Here is a 22,118-nt window from a genome sequence, read left to right on the forward strand (position 1 = left end):
AAAAAACAAAAAATAAAAACACACTAATACTAAAGAATGCAGAAAAGAAAGAAACAATAAAGAATGAGGTATTTGAAATAGAGAAAAAAAAATACAAAACATCAATGAAAACACAACTGAAAAACTTTAGTCATACTGTCCAAGAAGAGAGAAGATTAAAATTACTAATCTGGATTGGAAAAAAGGACATTACTAACAACCTTACAGAAATTTAAAAAATCACAAAGGAATACTATGAACAATGTACAAATTACATAACCTATATGAGATGGACAAATTCCTAGAAGGACATAAAATACCAAAACTGAAAGGAGAAAATCTGAGTAGATCTATAAGAAAAGACTGACTGAGCAATAAGGAAAACTGACCTGAAAGAAAAGCCCAGAACCAAATGGCTTCATATTAACACTTCAAAAAAAGAGAAAACTTTAAAACGCACTCTATGAGGCCAATAACACCCTCATTCCAAAACCAAAACATTACAAGAATACACAAATATCCCTTATTGATATAGATACAGAAATCCCCAACAAAATACTGTATAACTGAATATGGCAATATATAAAAAGTACTATACACCATGACCAAGTGGGATTTATCCCAGAATGCAAGATCAGTTCAACAGAGGAAAATCAATCATGGCAATACACCATATTAATATACAGATGAAAACCCAAATAATTGTCTCAACAGACACAGAAAAAGTGCTTGACAAAATCCAACATCCTTTCATGATAAAAACACTCAAAAAGTTAGGAATAGAAAGTAATTTCCTCAACTGGATAAAGAGCATCTATGAGAAATCCAAAGCTAACTTCATACTGACTGGTACAAGACTGGAAGCTTTACCTCTAAAAACAAAAAAAAAAAAAAAACAAAGATGTCCCCTTTTGCTGTTGGTACTCAACACTGTACTGGAAGGAGTAGCTGAAGAAATTAGATATGAAAAATAAATAAAAGTCATATAAATTGTAAAAAAAAAAAAAAAGGAAGAAGAAGGAGAAGAAACATTACATCTCTATTCACAAATGACATGATTTTGTATATAAAAAATCCTAAGGAATCCACACAGACAAAAATCTGTAGGGGCAAAAAAAAAAAAGTTCATCCAGGTTTCAGAATACAAAATGAATATACAAAATCAACTGTGTTTCTATCTACTAGCAAAGAATAATCCACAAGTGAAAATATGAAAACAATTCCATTTACAACAGCATGAAAAGAATAAGATATTTGGGAGTGAAAGAAATAAAAACTTAAATACTAAAAACTATGAAATATCACTGAGAGACAAAAGAATTAAACGGAAAGATATTCTTTGTCACAGACAAGAAGCATTAATATTGTTAAGATAAAAATACTCTCTCAAATATATCTAAAGAGTCAATGAAATCTCTGTCAAAATCGTAAGTGGCTTTTTGCAGAAATTAACAAACAGATCCTAAAATTCATAGGAAAATACCAGGAACCCAGACTAATCAAAACAATTTTGAAAAAAAACAACAAACTTCCAGTTGTAAAATAAATAAATCACGGGGATGCAATGTATAGCATGGTGACTACAGCTAATAATACTGTATTGTATATTTTAAAGTTGCTGAAAAAGCAGATGTTAAAAGTTCTCACCAGAAGAAAAAAAATATTTATAATCATGCATACAGTGACGGGTGTTAACTGGACTTGTGATGATCATTTCACCACAAATACAAATACTGAATCATACTGCTATACACCTGAAACTAATATAATGTTATGTGTCCATTATACCTCAATTTAAAAAAAAAGAAAGAAAAGAATAAAAAGAGCAAAGATGTAGAACGGATACTTTCGAATTTCAAAACTTACTGTAAAATTATGGTAATCAAGACAGTGTGATATTGGGATAACAGAGACAAATGGAACCGAACTGAGTGTCCAGAAATAAACTCTCACATGGTCAAATGATTTTTTTTTTTTAAAGATTTTATTTATTTATTTGACAGAGAGAAATCACAAGTAGACTGAGAGGCAGGCAGAGAGAGAGAGGGGGAAGCAGGCTCCCTGCTGAGCAGAGAGCCTGATGCGGGACTCAATCCCAGGACCCTAAGATCATGACCCGAGCCGAAGGCAGCGGCTCAACCCACTGAGCCACCCAGGTGCCCCTGGTCAAATGATTTTCAACATGAGTATTAAGACAACTCACTTTGGGAAAAAATATGCTTTTCAACAAATGGGGCTAGGACAACTGAATATCCATGTGCAAAAGAATGAGATGGAATCACTATCTCATCATACCATATACAAAAATTTACACAGAATGGACCAAAAGTCTAAATGTAGAATTAAAATTATCTAACTCTTAGAAGAAAACATGATCTTGAATAGTCAATTGTTTTGTACTTCAGAGAACGAAAGCACAAACAACAAAGGAAAAAATAAATTGGACTTCAACAAAACCCACAACTTTCTTGCTTCAAAGAATACTATAAAGAAAAAAAAAAAGAAAATAAGACAATCTACAGACAGGAGAAAATATCTGCAAATAAAACATTTCACAGGCGCCTAATATCCACAACATACAATTCTCAGAACTCAACTATAAAATGAAATTTAATTAAATTAAAAAGGTAAAGGAGGGACGCCTGGGTGGCTCAGTTAGTTGGACGACTGCCTTCGGCTCAGGTCATGATCCCGGAGTCCCGGGATCGAGTCCCACATCGGGCTCCCAGCTCCATGGGGAGTCTGCTTCTCCCTCTGACCTTCTCCTCGCTCATGCTCTCTCTCACTGTCACTCTCTCAAATAAATAAATAAAATCTTTAAAAAAAAAAAAAAAAAGGTAAAGGATTTTGGGACACTTGGGTGACTCAGTGGATTAAGCATCTGCCTTTAGCTCAGGTCATGATCTCAGGGTCCTGAGATGGATCCCTGTGTAGAGCCCTGTGTCAACCTCTTGGTCAGCAGAGGAGTCTACTTCCCCCTTGACCTCTGCTCCTCCCCCCACAGGTACCCGTGTGCTCTCTCACTCATTCTAATAAATAAAATGTTTTTAAAAAGGGGGGGAAGAATTTGAACACACATTTCTCCAAACAATATACACAAATGGCCAATAAACACATGAAAAGATGCTCAACAGCCATCATGGAAATGTAAATCAAAACCACCATAAATGCCTTAAATTTATGAGTAAGGAAAATTATGATTCTAGGTGATATCCAAATTCTCATTGCTAATATGAGACAAATTTTTGAGTGGGTCAACTTATTCCCTAAGGCAACTTGCACACTTTGTGAGATGCCTGGGAGTGGCCATCTGCCTGTCACCTTTTAAAGCTCAAAGAGCAGACTGGTATGAAGGTAATAAGTGGTATCTATACAACTGAATATTATTCAGCCATAAAAAGGAATATTAAATGCTAAAACCTTGAAAACATTATGTTAAGTAAAAAAAGCAAACACAAAGACCATATATTTTATGATTCCATTTATATGAAACATCTAGAGCTAGTAGGACCTCTAGGCTAGTGTGGAAAAAAATTAATCTGAAAAAGAAGAGAAACCAGACTGGGGAAAAAAGAACTTTTTTTCTAAGTCTAGAAACTACAAACTATTACATCACCAACTACTCATTTTTACCGCAAACAAATGCATTACCTTGGGGCGCCTGGGTGGCTCAGAGGGTTAATAAGCCTCTGCCTTCGGCTCAGGTCATGCATGGTCTCAGGGTCCTGGGATCAAGCCCCGCATCAGGCTCTCTGCTCGGTGGGGAGCCTGCTTCCCCCTCTCTCTCTGCCTGCCTCTCTGCCTACTTGCGATCTTTCTCTGTGTCAAATAAATAAGTAAAATCTTTTAAAAAATTAAAAACAAAACAAAAAACCAAATGCATTACCTTCACTTTTACAGGGTCAAACACTAGCTAGCTATTAATATACCACTATTATTATAAAATAATGTCTTTTTTTTTTTGAGTGGTCAGACAATGGAAGAATAATCGAAATAATCCAAATACGTTGCTACTACTATTGTGGATCTAGACCTCTAAAATAGAAAATAATTTCTCAAGTCAACCTCCTACACTCAAAGGCATTCTTTTGGATACTGAAAATAAACATACACACATTTGGAAAATGTACTACAATGAATAAGGAAAAGAAAATACTAGTACAAATTCCTACAATCTTTCTCTTTTAGACTATTTCATATTTTTTCACTGTACCATCAACTCCTTTACTCCTTTGTAGTTGCCTAAAATCTAGCAAAGCACTATGTATTTGTTCAAATGGTTGCTCAGACCCAACATTTTTAAGAGCTTTAAAGAGACAGATTCATCAAATAGATGCATATTTTCCTTGAAGACATTTTATAATAAATGGCATCTTTATAAGCAGCAGTTTATTGTAAAAAGCAACTTGCCTCAAGAAGGTTCTAAAGACAATTAATGGAAAAGGAAAGGTGACTGGGAATCTCGAACCTAATGTTCTAAAAGGATTCAGACAATGACAACAAATTTTTGGTATCACTAATGTACCTTTTCCTAGCTATTTTACATCAGTTTTGAGTGAAAAGGGAAAAAATAATGTTGTTAGGTGACATAATTTAAGGATTTCCTTGTGTTTATTTGACCTAAAATACCAACAATGAATTTTATTTCCTTTCATTCTTATTTTCCCAAAATGTAACTTTTAAATAATTTTCTAATTTATCCTTTTTTAGTAGGCTAAAGACTAAGAATAAAGTACAGAATCTAAACCATCATCAAGATCATCTGGCCATTAGCAACAACATGGATAGAACTAGAGACAAACCAACCAAGAAAGAGATTCACAACTACAGAAAACAAACTGACGGTTATCAGAGGAGAGGTGGATGGGGGGATGGGTTAAACAGGTGATGGGGATCAAGGAATGCACTTTTCATGAAGAGCAACATGTATGGAATCACTATACTGTACACTTGAAACTAACATAGCACTGTATGTTAACTGGAATTAAAAATAAAACTTAAAAAAAAGAGATCATCCAGGGGTTCATACTATATTTCTTAAAAATAAATTCTTACTGGGGCATCTGGGTGGCTCAGTCAGTTAAGCATAGGCCTTTAGCTCAGGTCATGATCCTGGGGTCCTGGGATGGAGCCCTACATCAGGCTCCCTGCTCCACTGGGAGTCTGCTTCACCCTCTTCGTCTGCCTGCCACTCCCTCTGCTTGTGTACATGCTCTCTCTCACATGCATGTGCGCACGTCCTCTCTCTCGCTTTCTCTCTCTGTCAAATAAATAAATTTTAAAACCCTAAAAAAAAAAAAAAAAGGAATAAATTCTTACTGACTTTGCACAGGTCATAATTTCTTTGATCCAATTTTATCACTTTCAAGGTTCCAATCAAAATTCAAATAATGTTTTAAATTCTTCCATAAATTCTGTGCTTCAAATTCATTTTTTCATGTAATCTTCCAATAATATCTGAAGTGTTATTCTTATTTTATAAAGAGATGAAGTATGTACAGAAGTATTAAGTGAATAATATAGCTGATATCAGAACCCAGATATTCTGACTTTCTCCTCTATATCCCCTTATTTACTAGCTTTTTAATGCTGATCTTTCCTTAGGGATTAATTACTATCTCCCACACTGGGCTGTTGTAAGAATTAAGTCAGATAACACATGTAAAATGCTTATGCACAGCCCACCACATAAAGTAGACAAAAATATTGGGTAATATTATCAATATATGATAACTGCTTCTCTTAAAATGTTCACTCCTTAAAAACTTCTCAGAGATAGTGAACAGAGGGGTACCCAGATGGTTCAGTCTGTTAAGCAACTGCCTTTGGCTCCGGTCAAGATCCCAGGGTCCTGGGACAGAGCTCCATGTTAGGCTCTCTGCTCTCAGAGAACCTGCTTCTCCCTCTCTTCCCCAATCATGCTCTTTCACTACGTCTCTATCTAATAAATAAGTAAAATATTTTCTAAAAAGAGTGTGAAGAGATAGAATCATATCTGAAATGTATTTGGTGTTCATGTGAAAAAGCCAACCTATTTATTTAGTAATGACTAGAATCCTAACACTTCCTGAGACTTACAATACTCAAATTTAGTAATATATTTAAAATCCAAAGTCAATCTCCAAAGAATGAATATTTAGGTTGGCTCAAATTTTTCACTATTTTAAACATTGCAGTGGTCCTACACATATAACCACTTCCTTAGAATGCTAAGAAATGGAAATGCTCACTTCAAAGTATAGGCGTATGTATATTTTAATTTTATACTTGATCTTAGCCAAAAGGCCGAGAAGCAATTTATACTTTAATTTTAAGTAGGCTCCACACCACCTCCACATGGAGGCTTGAACTCACAAACCCAAGATCAAGAGTTGCATGCTTAACCGACTAAGCCAGCCAGGTGCCTCACATATATACACTTTAAATTTTGTTTTACAGTCAAAATGCCATTGAATTTACATTCCATCAGTAATATTATATATAATTTTTTTTTGAACAAAAAGTTTAAACAAGGTGCTTGGGGCACCTGGGTGGCTCAGGGAGTTGGGCATCCAACTCTCGATTTTGGTTCAGGTCATGGTATCAGGGTCATGAAATGGCACCCTCAGTGCAGAGTTTGCTTGAGATTCTCTCTCTCCCTCTGCCCCTTCCCACTGCTTGAGCACCTGTGCATGCGCATGCGCTCTCTCTCTAAAATAAATAAAGGATGTCTAGGTGGTTCAGTAGGTAAGCATCTGCCTTCGGCTCAGGTCATGATCCCAGGGTCCTAGGATGAGCCCCACACTGGGCTCCCTGCTCAGCTGGGAGCCTGTTTCTCCCTCTGCCTACCCTCCCCCTGCTGGTGCACAAGTTTTTTCTCTCTCTCTTTGGCAAATAAATAAATAAAATCTTAAAAAATAAATAAAATATTTTAAACAACAAGATGCTTGACTTGAAGAGAAAACATTTCTTGTAGAGTATTTACCCCTACTTAAAGACAGATTGCCCTACATGTAACTGTTTCATACAAAAAAGTTACAAAATTCTCCTTGATATGATAAATGATAAAAAAAAACATTAAAATTCTCCACTTGAACAAGGTATGCAAGGATTTTTATGTTGGTTTTTTTTGTTGTTGTTGTTAAATGCTGAGAGCAAAATAACTTACCGGAATATAAAAAGCTGAATGAGCATGCCACAAATGGAGAAAGGAGGTATTTTCACAGAACCAGTCTATTTCCCAGAACCAGTTTATTTCCCCATTCCATCTCCATCTGATGTCAATCAAAACATACCATCAGCCACTTAGCTAAAAAAATATACAATATGCTTGTGCACATACACAGTTACTTTATATACAATTAAGTGATAGGGAAGGGGAAAATGAAAGAATCAAGAAAACTATACTGTAGTAGTCAAGATGTGGTGGAATCAAACTGCAGTTTTCTCATTGAGAATATCTTGGTCTGGAGGAAGAGAGATCTAGAGTACAGTAGCAAGTTCTCTTTTTAGTAGACTACTCCTGTCTGCTGCTGGATCACATCAATTGTATCTTCATCCCCCATTTCCAGCTGTGCAGATGTGTGTTTCATTGAATGGTTCTCCATCAAATCAAAATCTGTTCTCCCTCACTGACAAATCCTGCCTTTCACAATAGGCTTTCCATTAGTTTACTAAGTGATATATACCTCTTAGTAAGTTATTAAGTGATAATATGCCACTTAATCTTAAACTGCACCACAGATCCATCCTGCCACATCACCTTCAAATTAATAATGACCATTATTCTTAGCCTTGACGCCTTCCTTAGGCTTTTCATCAACATCAGAGAGTACCGGTCTTCTCAGCTGCCACTTCACAAAGGAGGTACCAGGTCCTCACTGAACCAGCACACAAGCAGCACCAGGAGGCAGAAGAATGAGGCTACAGCAAGAGAGGGTCTATTTTTAATATGTCTTGACAACATATGTCACCACCTTTTCCAAATTTCATATTTAATAGGCATAAGTTAAGTAATTAATTCTCTCAAACTCGTTCCATATGCTTCATAATTCAGTGTTTTTAACTCTGCTAATGATGGGTTTTACTATTATAAATATAAAATGTTTCATATAGACAAACTTATCAAGAATTTCTGTGATGATTTTTAACCCTGGTGTAAGTTTTGAGAGTGATCTTCCCTATTCCAATATATAAAATATATTTCCTTATTTCTTTCTCATTTTATCTTGAAGATTTAAAACTATTTGGAATTTATTTTGTTATAAAACATTTATATATCATTTTTATGCAGATGAACATTCTTTCTTCTTCATCTTTACCTAAACCACCATTTAATGAAGTGGTCACATGAGCTCCTTCTATAGCAAACAGAAGTCCTCCTTTTACAAAATTAATATCGTTTTTAAATGTAATTGTCCTTGACTATAAAAAAGATAGGCAAGTCTTTCTTAAATAAAAAGAGCCTAAATAAATAAATGGAGGGTCCCTGGAATATGAAGAATGGAGACCCTATCAATGTCAACCTCCTCTAAATTAAACCTACAGATTCAAGTCCATCCAAAAAAAGATCCTAACAAATATTATCTAGGGATTTACAAGCTGATTCCCAAATTCATATGGAAGAACAAAAGGCCAAGACACTAAGAAATCTGTATTAGTCTCCTGTGGCTGCTATGACAAGTTAGGGGCACAAACTTGATGTTCTGTGTTCTATTTTACTCACCTTCCCTATCTACAGTGTATTCTGTTAAGCGACAGTAGGGAAACACACCTTAAAGCTAACACGTTGTTGGGCTATCAGCCATAAATTTTCTAAAAATTAGATGTATATAAGAGTCATGAAGATTCTTTCAACGATGAGGGGAGATTATCTGATAACTTCTGCCATAATGTCATAAACATCTTTCAGTTAATGTCCTGTTTTTTGTTTTTCTTTCGTACTTAGTACAGACTTTAGGTTTTGAACCAATTTTCTGCACAGGTGCTAAAGACAACCCAAGGTCTCTTTCTGATAAGGTCTGGTCTCAACTGACTTTAAATGTTTTTCCTACCATTGTCAAATAAAAGGAAATTGCTCAAAAAAAGGCAATTTTTTTCTCCTCATACCTAACATATTCATTCTTGACCTACATGACACTTACTAAGCACTTACATGCCAAGCAATATGCTAAGTCTAGGAAACACAAAAAAGACATACCTCTGCCCTCAGGAAGGTAGTTATGATATAATCAAGCAAATAAACACACTGTAATAAAATAATCAAATTACTAGAAGTAAATAAGAAAGTCTAGGAAAAGCTCCTATGCCCTCTGATAGGGAAAGCTTCACCAAAGCTATGTACAGATTAAGCTTTCAGGTCTAAAAGTGATGTGAGGACTGCATGGTATAGTGAACACCATTAGCAAAAGTACAGGCATCACAGAAAGTGACTTCTGATTTAATATTGCTAAAATGTAAAGTACCAGAGAGGGATAACAAGAAGTTAAAGATAATGTGGCAGACAAAGATACATTTCTGTTGGCATGCTTATTAGACTTTGAGATATCTGTGGGAAACCCTTACATCCATTTATCTTTTTCTACCACATTGTCAAAGACGAAAGTTTCATGTTTTAGTAACTTGAACGATGATGATGCCATTGACAGAAATGCAAAAAAAAAAAAAGAAAAAGAAAAAGGGAAAAAAATCACTTAGATTGTATAGATATTTGAAATCAGAAACAGATTTAACAAACATACTTATCCCTATTTCGTATTTTCCCAAAGGTCCATTTGTATCACATGGGTCCTTCTAGAAGAAAAGATGTTAGCTAATATATGAACACACACACACACACACACACACACACGCCATGACTGAATTTGGAACCAAAAATAAAAAATTTTTTTTTAGCAAAACTATGTTTTCTTTTTTTAAGACACTGAACACTGAACCCAACATAGCTCTTTTCACTTTAACTGCCAGGAAATCTAAGAACCAAATTCAATGCCTTAGAGCTTTAATCAGCTCATCCCTAGAACCTGATAATGTTTCCTTTCCTTAAGTAGTGGCTATTCAGTTTCCTGTTTTACCACTAATAATTCTACTGCACATACTGCACATTTTATGCAGTCCTATAAGTCACTTAGATGCAATATAATCCTTAACAAAAATGAAATGTTGGGCGCCTGGGTGGCTCAGTGGGTTAAGCCTCTGCCTTCGGCTCAGGTCATGATACCAGGGTCCTGGGATTGAATCCTGCATCGGGCTCTCTGCTCAGCAGGGAGCCTGCTTCCTCCCCTCTCTCTCTCTGCCTGCCTCTCTGCCTACTTGTGATCTCTGTCAAATAAATAAATAAAATCTTAAGAAAAAATGAAATGTTAATGCAGAGGTGGTTTACAGTATCTGAAACAGCTTATTTTAGTAAGCGAATTAATCAGTAACATTTATGTAAATATCTGATCAGTAAATCGCTTCTTTATAAATACACGAAGTATTTCAATTAGGTCAAATTAATTTTTCAAATCAGTAAGACTCACTAAAGAAGATAAAGAGTATATACAAGAGGCACCTGGGTGGCCTCTGCTTTTAGGCTCTCTGCTCAGCAGGGTGCCTGCTTCTCTCTCCAACTCTGCCTACTTGTGTGCTCTCTCTTTCTCTCTGACAAATAAATAAATAAATAAAATCTTTAAAAAAAAAAAAAAAAGGTAAACTAAACACTTAAACTAAGACCTGAAACCACAAAACTCCTAGAAAAGCACATAATTGGTAAGCTCCTTGACACTGGTCTTGATGACTGTTTGGATTTCACAACAAAAATAAAGGCAATAAAAGCAACAATACATTTGATCTTAGCTAAAAGGTGGAGAAACAATACTAAAAGCAAAAATAACCAAATTACATCAAGGGTTTCTGCACAGCAAAGCATCAATGAAATGAAAAAGCAACCCTCAGAATGGAGAAAATATCTGCAAATCATGAATCTGATAAGAGGTTAATATCCAAAATACATAAAGAACTCATACAACTCAATTACAAAACAACAAACAATCCAATTTTTTTTTTTAAAGATTTTATTTATTTATTTGACAGAGAGAAATCACAAGTAGATGGAGAGGCAGGCAGAGAGAGAGAGAGGGAAGCAGGCTCCCCGCTGAGCAGAGAGCCCGATGCAGGACTCGATCCCAGGACCCCGAGATCATGACCTGAGCTGAAGGCAGAGGCTTCAACCCACTGAGCCACCCAGGTGCCCCAACAATCCAATTTTAAAATGGACAGAAGATCTGAACACATTTTTCCAAAGACATAGAGACAGCCAACAGGTACACAAAATGGTGCTCACCATCACTAATCAGGGAAATGCAAATAAAAAACACAGTGAGATACCATCTCACACCTGTTAGAATGTCTATTATCAAAAAGAATTAATATTGGCAAGGATGTGAAGAAAAGGGAACCCTTGTACATTGTTGGTGTGAATGTAAATTGGTACAGCCATTGTGGAAAACAGTTCAGACAATTCAAAAAATTAAAAACAGAACTACCATATGATCTAGCAATTCCACTTTTGGGTATATATGTGAAGGAAATGAAATCACTACCTCAAAGAGATATCTGCATACCCTCATTCACTAAGCATTATTTATAATAGCAGAGACATGGAAATGACTGATGTTATTCCAATGAATGAATTGATAAAGAAAATGTAATGTATGTGCATGTATGTATACATGCACATGCACATACATCCTACCTTTATATAGACAATGGAATATTACTCAGCCACACAAAAAAAGAAAAAGAAAATCCCTTTTTTCACTTGCTACATATATTAAGTGAAATGGCAGAGAAGATAAATACTCTACGATTTCCTTTATACATGAAATTTTTTTAAAAAGTTCATAAAAACCTAACAGAATGGGGGTTGCCAGAAGCAAGAAGTGGGGAAAATGGGTGAAGGTGGTCGAAAGGTATAAACTTACAAGACGAGTAAGTTCTGGGTATATAACAAGGAGCATAATAACAAAACAAAACAAAGAACATGATCCAAACATTTTAATTAAAAGGCCTACTCCCAAAGCAAAGAATATCACCAGGGAGAAAGATCATTTCTGATGATGAAAGAATCAATTTAGAGGTGCCTGGTGACTCAGTCCATTAAGCATGTACCTTTGGTTCAGGTCATGATCTCTGGGTACTGGGACTAAGCCTTGCTTTGGGCTCCCTGCTCAGTGGGGAGTCTGCTTCTCCCTCTCCCTGCATGTGTGTGCGTGCACCTGCGCTCTCTTTCTCCCTCTCAAATAAATAAAATCTTAAAAAAAAAATTTATCAAGGAGAAAGAATAATCCTAAATGTTTTTGCACCTAATAAAAGAACTTTAAAATACATGAAGCAAAATCTGATAGAACCGCAAAAAGAAACAGACAAACCCACAATTACAATCAGAAACTTCAGCACTCTCTCAATATTGATAATAGCAAGTAGACAGCAATTCAGCAAGGATACATAAGTCTTTAATAACACTATCAAACAAATTGTCCTAATTGACATTTTTAGAGCTTTCAACCCAAGAACAGAATATATATTGTTTTCAAGTGCAAATGGAACATGGATCAAGTTACAATATATGTGGAACTATCAATTTTAAAGAAATCAAATCATGAAACATGTTGCCTGACTGTAATGCAACTAAGTTAGAAATCAATAATAGAAAGATAACAGAGTAATCCGCAAATATTTGAAGCTAAAGAACACAAGAGTAACTAACCAATAGATCAAAGAAACCAGAAAGGCAAAGTAAAATGTAAATACAAAAATACCATAATTTGTGGGATGCTACTTAGGAAAGATCTACATCACCAAATGCCTATAGTGAAAAGAAAAAGGGTTTCAAATCAGTAATCTCAATTTACATTTTAAAAAAACTAGAAAAAAAGCATATTAAACTAAAACTAAGCTAAAAAAAAAAAAAAGAAAAGAAAAATAATCAAGCTATCAAAGCAGAGATTAATGAAATATGAATGGAAAAAACAGAAAATCAGTAAAGCTGGTTCTTTTATTTATTTTTAAGAGATTGTATTTATTTATTTGACAGAGAGAGACACAGAGAGAGAGGGAACACAAGCAGGGGTGCGAGAGGAAGAAGCAGGTTTCCCGCTGAGCAGGGAACTGGAGGCAGTTCTCATCTCAGGACCCTGGGATCATGACCTGAGCTGAAGGCATATGCTTAATAAATGAGCCACCCAGGTGCCCCAAGCTGATTCTTACAGATTAATGAAAGTATAAGTCTCTAGTTAGTCTGATCAGGAAAAGACAAATTATCAATATCAAGTTTAAGAGAGGTGACAACACCACAGATTCTACAAACATCAAAAGGATAATAAGGGAGTTTTACGAACCACTCTATTCCTATAAATTTGACAACTTATACCAAATAAAACTTCCTTGAAAAAAACAAACTACCAATGCTCCCTCAAGAAGAAACAGATAACCTGAATAGCTGTCTTTCCAATAAAGTAGTTAAAAAACACTGCTTCAAAAAAAACTGCAGTTGCAGATAGCTTCACTGGTGAATTACACCAAACATTTAAGTAAAAAATAATTCTACATGAATAATTCTCAATTAATACTATAAGGCTAGCATTACCTGATATCAAAACCAAAGACATTACAAGAAAAGAGAAGTACAGGCCAATATCCCTCGTGAACATAAATATAAAAATTATAAACAATCAAACCCAACAATAGATATAAATGAAAATACATCATGACCAAGTGAGGTTTAATACCAGGACTACAGAGTTGACTAACATATGAAATCAATGACTATAATTCATCATATTCATACATGAACAAAAAAAATCTGTTTATCTCAAGATAAGTAGAAAAAGCATGTAACAAATCCAACATCCATTCCTGATCCAAACTCCAGCAAAAAAATGAAACTTTTTCAACATGATAAAAGGCATCATGTTGTATGATTAAAAAACTGATTGCTTTACACTTAAGATCAGGAAAAATATAAGGATGCCCACTCTCACTACTTCTGTTCTACACTGTGCTAGGGGTTCTAGCGAGTTCAATAAGCCAAGAAAAAAATAAACAAAAGGATCCCCATTGGAAAAGAAGAAGTAAATGGTTTTTATTCAGACAACACTATCTATGTAAAAAACCCAATGGAATCAACAAAAATTTAATATGACCATGTGAGTTTAGCAAGATTAAGTGAGTTTAGCAAGACTAAGTGAATTTAGCAAGATTCAGAATACAAGCTCAATACACAAAAATCAGGGACACCAGGCCAGCTCAGTAGGAGAGCATGCAATTACTGATCTGGAAGTCCTGAGTTCAAGCCCTACACTTGTAGGTGTAGAGATTATTAAAAAAGAAAAAAGAAAAAAAAAGCGCAACACTTATTTAGAAAAATGGATTTCCATACACTAGCAAGGAAATGGATATAAAAATACCATTAACAGTGGCATCAAAAGTAGAAAATATTTAGGGATAAGTGACAGAAAATGTGTAATACCTGTACATTAAAAACTACAAAACACTGCCAGAGAAATTAAAGCAGCCCTATGTAAATGGAGAAACATACCTTGTTCATGAGTTAGAGAATTCAATATTGTTGTCTATTCTCCCCCAAACTGACCAACAGATTCACCATAATCCCAATCAATATCCCAGGAGGAATTTGTTTTTTAAGAAACTGACAAGCTGGGGTGCTTGGTTGGCTCAGTGGGTTGAGCCTCTGCCTTTAGCTCAGGTCATGATCTCAGGGTCCTGGGATCAAGCCCAGCATGGGCTCTCTGCTCAGCAGGGAGCCTTCTTCCCCCTTTCTTTTTGCCTGCCTCTTTGCCTACTTGTGATTTCTGTCAAATAAATAAAATCTTTAAAAAAAAAACTGACAAGTTAATCTTAAAACTCATATGGAAATGCAAAGGACCTGATACAATTCCCACCAACCTCACCCCCAAAAAAACCTTTGAAAAGGAAGAACAAAGTTGTAGGAACAACACTACCTAATTTATTCATAAATTCTAGACTTATTGTTACAATAAAAAAAAAAACTGTGTGTATGTCTGTGTATACACATAGAGAGAGGGGGGGTAAGAGAAGAGGAAAAACAGAGAATAAGAGAGAAGAGGGAGAGGGAGGGGTCTTGGCTCTAACACAAACAGATCACTGGAACAAAATAGAAATTCCAGAAATAGGCTCTCACATATATAGACGAACGAGTTTTGGAAAAAGTGCAAAGGCAATTCAGTGGAGAAAGGGCTGTATTTTTCAACAAATGGTGCTGGAGCAACTGGATATCCATTTGCAAAAAAAAAAAAGTCAATCCATACCTTAAATCATATTTACGAAGTTAACCCGATAGCTCCTAAAATTACAAAATTTCTTGAAGAAAGAATAGCAGAAACTCTTTGTGACTTTAGCTTAGGCCAAGATTTAGATCTAAAATCAGAAGCATAAACCTTAAGAGACAAAACTGATATATGGGCTTATTCAAAATTAAGTATTCCTACTCCTTCAAAGAAAATAAGAAATTTAGAAGAAGACAGTCTAAAGACTGGGAAAAAAGATCTCTGCAAATCATGTATCTGATAAAGTACTTGTATTCAAAAAATAGAATTTTCAAAACTGAATGAAAAAAATCTGAATAGACACTTCAAAGTAGTTATATAATGGAAAAAAGGCAAATGAAAAGACGCTCAACCTTATTAGATATCAGAGAAACAATTATAACCACTACATATTCATTACAGTGGCTGAAATTAAGAAGGCTGGCCATAACAAGTGGTGTTGACATGTGTGCAGGAAATGGAATTCTCAAACTCTGCTAGTAAGAATGTAAAATTTAAAAAAAAACAGTATGACAGTCTCTTATAAATTTAAACACACAACTGCTATGTGATCCAGCCATTCCACTCCTAGCTATTTATCCAAGAGAGAAAAAAGCACGTGTTTATAAATAAGTACACCTCACAGCAGCTTTATGTGTAATGGCCCCAAAGTGTAAATTCATATATCCATCAAATTGTGGCATAACTAAACAACGGGATATTACTCAGCAACAAAGCAATATACTCTTGACACACCACACAACAATACAGATGAATTTTAAATAAGGCTGAATAAAAGAAACCAAACTAAAAAGAGTGAATACTGTGTAATACCATACACACACACACACACACACACACACACACATATATACATAAAAAGTTTCTCTCAGGGGAAGGTAGAAGGGGATGGGGTGCATGTAGCATTGGGAAAAAGGGACTACAAAGGAGCAAAAGGAAACTCTGGGAGGCTACAGACATAATTGCTACCTGGAATGTCTGGGTATGTCCCTAATCTTAATTGTCATGATGGCTACAGAAGGCATAGATGTATGTCAAAATTATTCAACTGTGTGATTTAAGTATGTGTAATTTATTGTATACCAATTCTGTATCGATAAAGCTATTAGAAAAAATGATCCAGGGACGCCTGGGTGGCTCAGTTGGTTAAGCAGCTGCCTTCGGCTCAGGTCATGATCCCAACGTCCTGGGATGGAGTCCCACATCGGGCTCCTTGCTCAGCAGGGAGCCTGCTTCTCCCTCTGCCTCTGCCTGCCATTCTGTCTGCCTGTGCTCGCTCTCGCTCCCTCTCTCTCTCTGACAAATAAATAAAATCTTTAAAAAAAAAAAAGAAAGAAAGAAAAAATGATCCAACAATAATCAGTGTATTTATTAACTGAATAAACACTCATCTTTTTACTTTTAAATCATTAAGACTGAACACTTGCCACAGAAGATATTTAACATTTAGTCAATATCCACTACATGCAGGCATTGTTAGCTACCTGACATGTGCTAACTTAATGTATTATGTTAAGGCTTTTAATTGAAAAAAAGGGGACTGGAAGGGAAGAGAGGATAACACAAATCTTCTGAAACTAGACAAGCCTTTATTTCTATTTTTTAAAAACTCTAATTCCCAGTTCTTATAAATAAACTATATAGCAGTATTAACAAACAACACAGATTTAAATCTAAGTCCTTCAGAGTCAAGTTTCTAAAATTCAGCTGTTATGTCTCAAGTGTTCCTTAGGAATACATGGCAGAAAAAAGGTTTAGACTGGATGTTTAAATTATATTCTCATATATTTGGATGCACTGAATTCTCTCTAAATACCATGAATGAATGGCAATTCATTTTAAGGGTTAAAAATATAGTTCAGATGGAACCAATCAAAAATAAAAATCCTGTGTAACTGGCAATGCCCACTTTGCAAACTAGCTTCCTCACAATATTTTTATGTAAAACTTGCGCCTACTTCCAGAAAGGATTTGAAATGGCTCTTACATCTGCAAAATAAGTTACCTGATTGGTGGACCTCTAAGACATCTTACAGTGTTTGTCACTCTGCTTTCTCACACTCATTTTCTTAGGAATTTACTTACATTAACCATATTTCTAAGAAAATAATTGTAACCATTTAAAGATACAGAGTATTTTATTCAATTAATTTAGTAGAATCAAGTACAGCATTTGTTTTTGTTTTGTTGTGTTTCTGTTTCAAGTTGTTATTTAAATTCTACTTACTATGTTACTAGTTAACATACACTGTAATATTAGTTTCAGGAGTAGAATTTAGTGATTTATCACTTACTTATAACACCCAGTGCGGGGTGCCTGGGTGGCTCAGTGGGTTAAAACCTCTGCTTTTCGGCTCAGGTCATGGGCTCAGGTCACGTCGGGCTCTCTGCTCTGCGGAGAGCCTGCTTTCTCCTCTCTCTCTCTCCCTGCCTCCCTCTCTTGCCTACTTGTAACCTCTGTCTGTCAAATAAATAAATAAAATCTTTAAAAAAGAAAAAACAAAAACACCCAGTGCTCATCACAACATTTGCCCTCCTTAATACCTATCATCCGTTTAGCTCATCCTCTCAGCCACTGCCCCTCCATCCACCCTCAGTTTGTTCTCCAATGTTATGAGTCTCTTTTATGGTTTGCCTCCCTCTTTTTTTTTTTTTTTATCTGTTTTGTTTTTTAATTCCACAGAAGAGTGAAATCATATGGTATTTGTCTTTCTCTGACTTAATTTGCTTAGCATAATACACTCTAGCTCCATCCAAGTTGTTGCAAATGGCAAGCCTGCATTCTTTTTTATGGCTGAGTAATATTCGTGTGAATGTGTGTGTGTGTGTGTACATACATACTAATTCTTCTTTATTCATTTATCAGTCGAAGGACATTGGGTTCTTTCCCTAACAAGTACAACATTTGGAGATCCATCTTTCACTCCATTATTTTGACAAATTTTCTAAATCTCAGCACTACATTTAGAACTAGAATACTGTTCTGATATATTATCCTGTGCAGTGTAAGATATTTAGCAGAATTTCTGCAACCCACCAGATGCCAGTAGCCTCTCTCCCTATTTGTGACAACCAAAAGTATCTCCAGACATTGCCAATATTGCCAGAGGGAAAAAACTGTCCTGGTTAAGAACTATGGGTCTAAAACTACTGAAGTATAAAGAGACAAAAAAAAAAAAAAACCACTCTTTTGTGTAAGAGACAAACAAACAAAAAAAAAACCCACTCTTTTGTGTCTGTGTGTGTGTGAGAGAGAGAGAGAAAGAGAGCGAGAAAGAAAGCATACCCATGAACTGGTGGGGTGGGGTGGGGCAGAAGGGCAATCTCAAGCAGGCTCCAGGCTCAGTGGGGTCCAACATGGGGCTCGATCCTACAACCCTGAGATCATGACCTGAGCTGAAATCAAGAGTCAGATGCCTAACTAACAGAGCCACCCAGCATCCCGCCCCCCACCAAAAAAACAATCTTTAACTATAGAGAACAAACATGTTTACTGGGAGGTGGGTGGAGGAGAGGGATGAAATAGGTGAACAGGATTAAGAGTACACTTACCTTGATGAGAACTGAGTAATAATATGGAATTGGTGAATCACTCTATTGTACACCTGAAACTAGTAATAACACTGTATGTTAACTACACTGGAATTAAAATAAAATAAAATATTAAAAATAAATAAAGAGTACTGAAGTGCTGTAATCTCTCTGTATGGACCTCATCCACTGAAAGGGCATAGAGTCTGAAAGCACAATATTCTCTATTTGAAGGTTCTTAAGGATATTTTAAGTGTTTATATAGAGCATATGCTCCATTTTTAAAAAGCCCATAAATTAATTTTAAAAAAAAAGTGTGTTTTTTCTCATTATCGCTTTGTTTTAAAAATACCTAACATGTACCTGAAGCCTTTTAATTTAGACCATTTCACCCAGACGGAAAAAACTTTCAAGCCCAAGAAGTATGTACGAACTATCCCCTAACCACTCTGTAACTAGAGAATACAGCAGTTAATTTAGGAAATGTCAATACTCTACCAGAACTCAACTTTATAGCTCTGACTTTTACTCAGCCTACAGTCTGTCCCAAGTAGGTGCCAAATTCCATTAATTCTCCAATTTTATTCCTCCACTGTCTGTGAACATCTGCATTCACACATTGACTTTCTGTTGCACTCTCTCAGTCAAACCTTTTCAATCAACAACTTAACTCTCAAGAATGAAAATGAAAAGATCACAAACTCAACTATATTTAGAAGATTTATATTTTCGTGAAAACTAGATCTCTTTTTATATTGCTAAACTGGATTTAATTGCTTTCTTATTTGACAGGAATATATACAACTTACTTGTGATAAAGATTTGCTGTTTTAAATGTAGAAAAGAGTAAAACACAAACTGGAGATATGAAATCTGGGCTCCAGTTCTGGCCTCCTAGTAGCTGGATGACTACTTAACATTCCCAAACCTCAGCTTTCTCATTTATAAAATATGGAGTATAATCATATCTACTTCTACAGTTACTGTGAGAATTAATTATAATTTATGTGAAATCATTTTGTAAACCAAACAAATGTTGGATATTACTGGTGGTATCCTGATGGTATGAATAAACAACAGAAAAACACACAGCTCAAACACAGGACTTACTTATATTAATTATACTAATTAAAAAACTTATACTAATTAAATGACACTTTTCAGAAAAACACTCATTAGAAGGAGATCTGAAGATAATAAACTCTGAACTAGGATTCAGGCGTCTGGGTTCTAAACTTAGTCCTGCCAATAACTCTCTGTATCAACACAAGCAAAGCAACTTTCCTTTTCACCTCAGATTCCATCTATAAAAGATCCAAGTACTGGACCGGGTGTTCCATAAATATCATTACAGCCCTTATCAGCCTATGAAATGAGCAAGTATTCCAAAGATTCGTTTAACCCTATAACCACAACCCGAGCACTGTTTGGTCGTCCAGCCAAAGAGAAGCAGAGGGCAACAGGGGTAAGAAAATTTTAACTAAGTAAGACCAGAACTGTATACAATTTTCGAGAAGCAAAGGAAGTTACAAACTACTTCGTTCTCTGTAATTAATAATAATCTTCCCTCCAAGTGACAGTAATGATGAACACGGTACTTTAACAAAAGGGCGGGGCTCTTGCCCTAAGAATTTTGGAAACCCGCCACTTCCCAAAGAGGTGTGGAACTGCTTCCTCGCCCTCAGGAGCCAAGGAACTTGAAAGATTAAGGTTTATATTGTTTGAGTTCGGGGGGTGGGGGGATGTTTCCACTTGGATTGGGACCGCGGTAGTCACCTGACACACATATTCTATAAACACCATTATCGACAACACCAAGCCTCCTGAAGTCCAACAAAGATCTAAGTTTTTAGAATAATGCTAGTTTGTACAAATGAGCTCGGACTATTAACTCAAAATTAGGTAACCCTGTGTTGGTGGTGATTAGTACTTGCCAACTGCCAAGTTTTCCCTTCCCCAAATTATCCGCCCTCCCGCGTCTCTGCGGAGGCGACGCCTCGCCCTCTATTCCCGCACAGCGCCAGGGCGGGCGGGAGAGTCCCCAGAGGCTCCCCGAGGCAGGCCTTTGGGCGCCACCACCCCCTCGCTCCTCACCGATGACGATGCGCAAGTGCTTGAGACGGGTCAGCGCGTCCTTCTTGGTGTCCAGCACCTTCTGGGTAGACTTCTTCACGTCCCCGTGCGGCTTCTTGGAGAACATCCTGCCGCTGCCGGTGCCGCTGCCGCCGCCACGGCCGACTCCGGTCCCCTCCCGGTCCGGCCCCGGCGGCGGAAAGTGGAGAGAGTGGGCGGGGAGGCTACTAGCGTGAGCAGCTCATTCACTCCCCAGGCTTGCGGGCCCCAGCGTAGCCGACGCCGCTCACATCCAGGCCAGGGCCGCCGCCTCCACCCGCCTCGCGCCGCGGCTGCAAGGCACCTTCGGTTCCGGCTCCAATATGGCGGATCCCCTCTCCCAATCCTGCACGGAGCGGGGGAGACCCGGCAGGTCGGTCGCCGCCGCCCCGGCTGCCTCCCGAAGCCGCCGCTCGCAGCCACAGGCCGGGGCCCGGGACCCGGAGCCGGAGGTGGGGCTCTCCGCGGCGGCAGCACGACTCCTCTCCCTGAGGCCCCCTTAAGGTTAAAGCTTCTTTAGCAGCTTACACCCTGCATAGGCCGAAACGGAGACGAGTGCGGTGATGAGGTTTCACGACTCTGCCGTCGGTGGCGAATGGTCCCCGTGGCAACCGCCTTCTGACGTCAAGGTTTCTTGACGTCATGCCAGCGTGAGATCATCTGTGGCATTACCCACCTTTGGTGTCCTGTGTAAGCCGCCAAAGCAGGAGCCCAAGAAAGTCAGGGAAAGGAATCATTCCGCGCCATTGTAAGCGAAGGGACTCCTAACGGAGGGACTCCCAGAGTGGTGGTGTGTAGTTTTTGTTTAAAAAGATCCTTCATCTCCACAGTTTACTATGTTATAGTAACTTAAAAATAACCCCCAAACATCAAAACAGACGGGCAATACATTTTAGATGCCAATTCTGAAGGCCTTAGATGTAACACCCTTTCATGTCCTAAGTTGAATTTTGTTTAAAAGATTTTTTGTTTGTTTGTTTTTTCAAAGTGATGGACAGTTTATTGTAGTTTAGAGATTTGTAGGGTTGTAGTACATCCTCTAGGTTAAAATTATCTTGCACATGAAAAAATAAATAAATAAAATTATCTTGCACAAATAAATGAACCCCCAAAGAATGCAGTAACAGAGTGCAAAATTACAAGAGAAAAGAAATCTGGAGAACTTTGAGG

General features: G+C 36.9%; 1 protein-coding gene and 1 non-coding gene across 7 annotated transcripts in view; one reads left to right on the forward strand and one right to left on the reverse strand.

The window, feature by feature from the left end:
- Positions 1-21,525, reverse strand: part of RALGAPA1 (Ral GTPase activating protein catalytic subunit alpha 1) — a 246,928-nt gene extending 225,403 nt beyond the window's left edge. For all 6 annotated transcript variants that reach the window (XM_059373090.1, XM_059373085.1, XM_059373089.1 and 3 more), the window contains exon 1: positions 20,931-21,525. In XM_059373090.1, coding sequence (XP_059229073.1) covers positions 20,931-21,036 — 106 coding nt within the window. In that variant the 5' untranslated portion in view covers positions 21,037-21,525. The remainder of the gene's footprint in view (positions 1-20,930) is intronic.
- On the forward strand, positions 3,147-3,296 carry LOC132000354 (U12 minor spliceosomal RNA). Its single transcript, XR_009399258.1, has one exon. It is a non-coding gene; the product is annotated as a U12 minor spliceosomal RNA (small nuclear RNA).
- Positions 21,526-22,118: the final 593 nt, after the last annotated feature.

Source organism: Mustela nigripes, chromosome 13 (genome assembly GCF_022355385.1).
Source record: "Mustela nigripes isolate SB6536 chromosome 13, MUSNIG.SB6536, whole genome shotgun sequence".
NCBI classification, from domain to species: Eukaryota; Metazoa; Chordata; class Mammalia; order Carnivora; family Mustelidae; genus Mustela; species Mustela nigripes.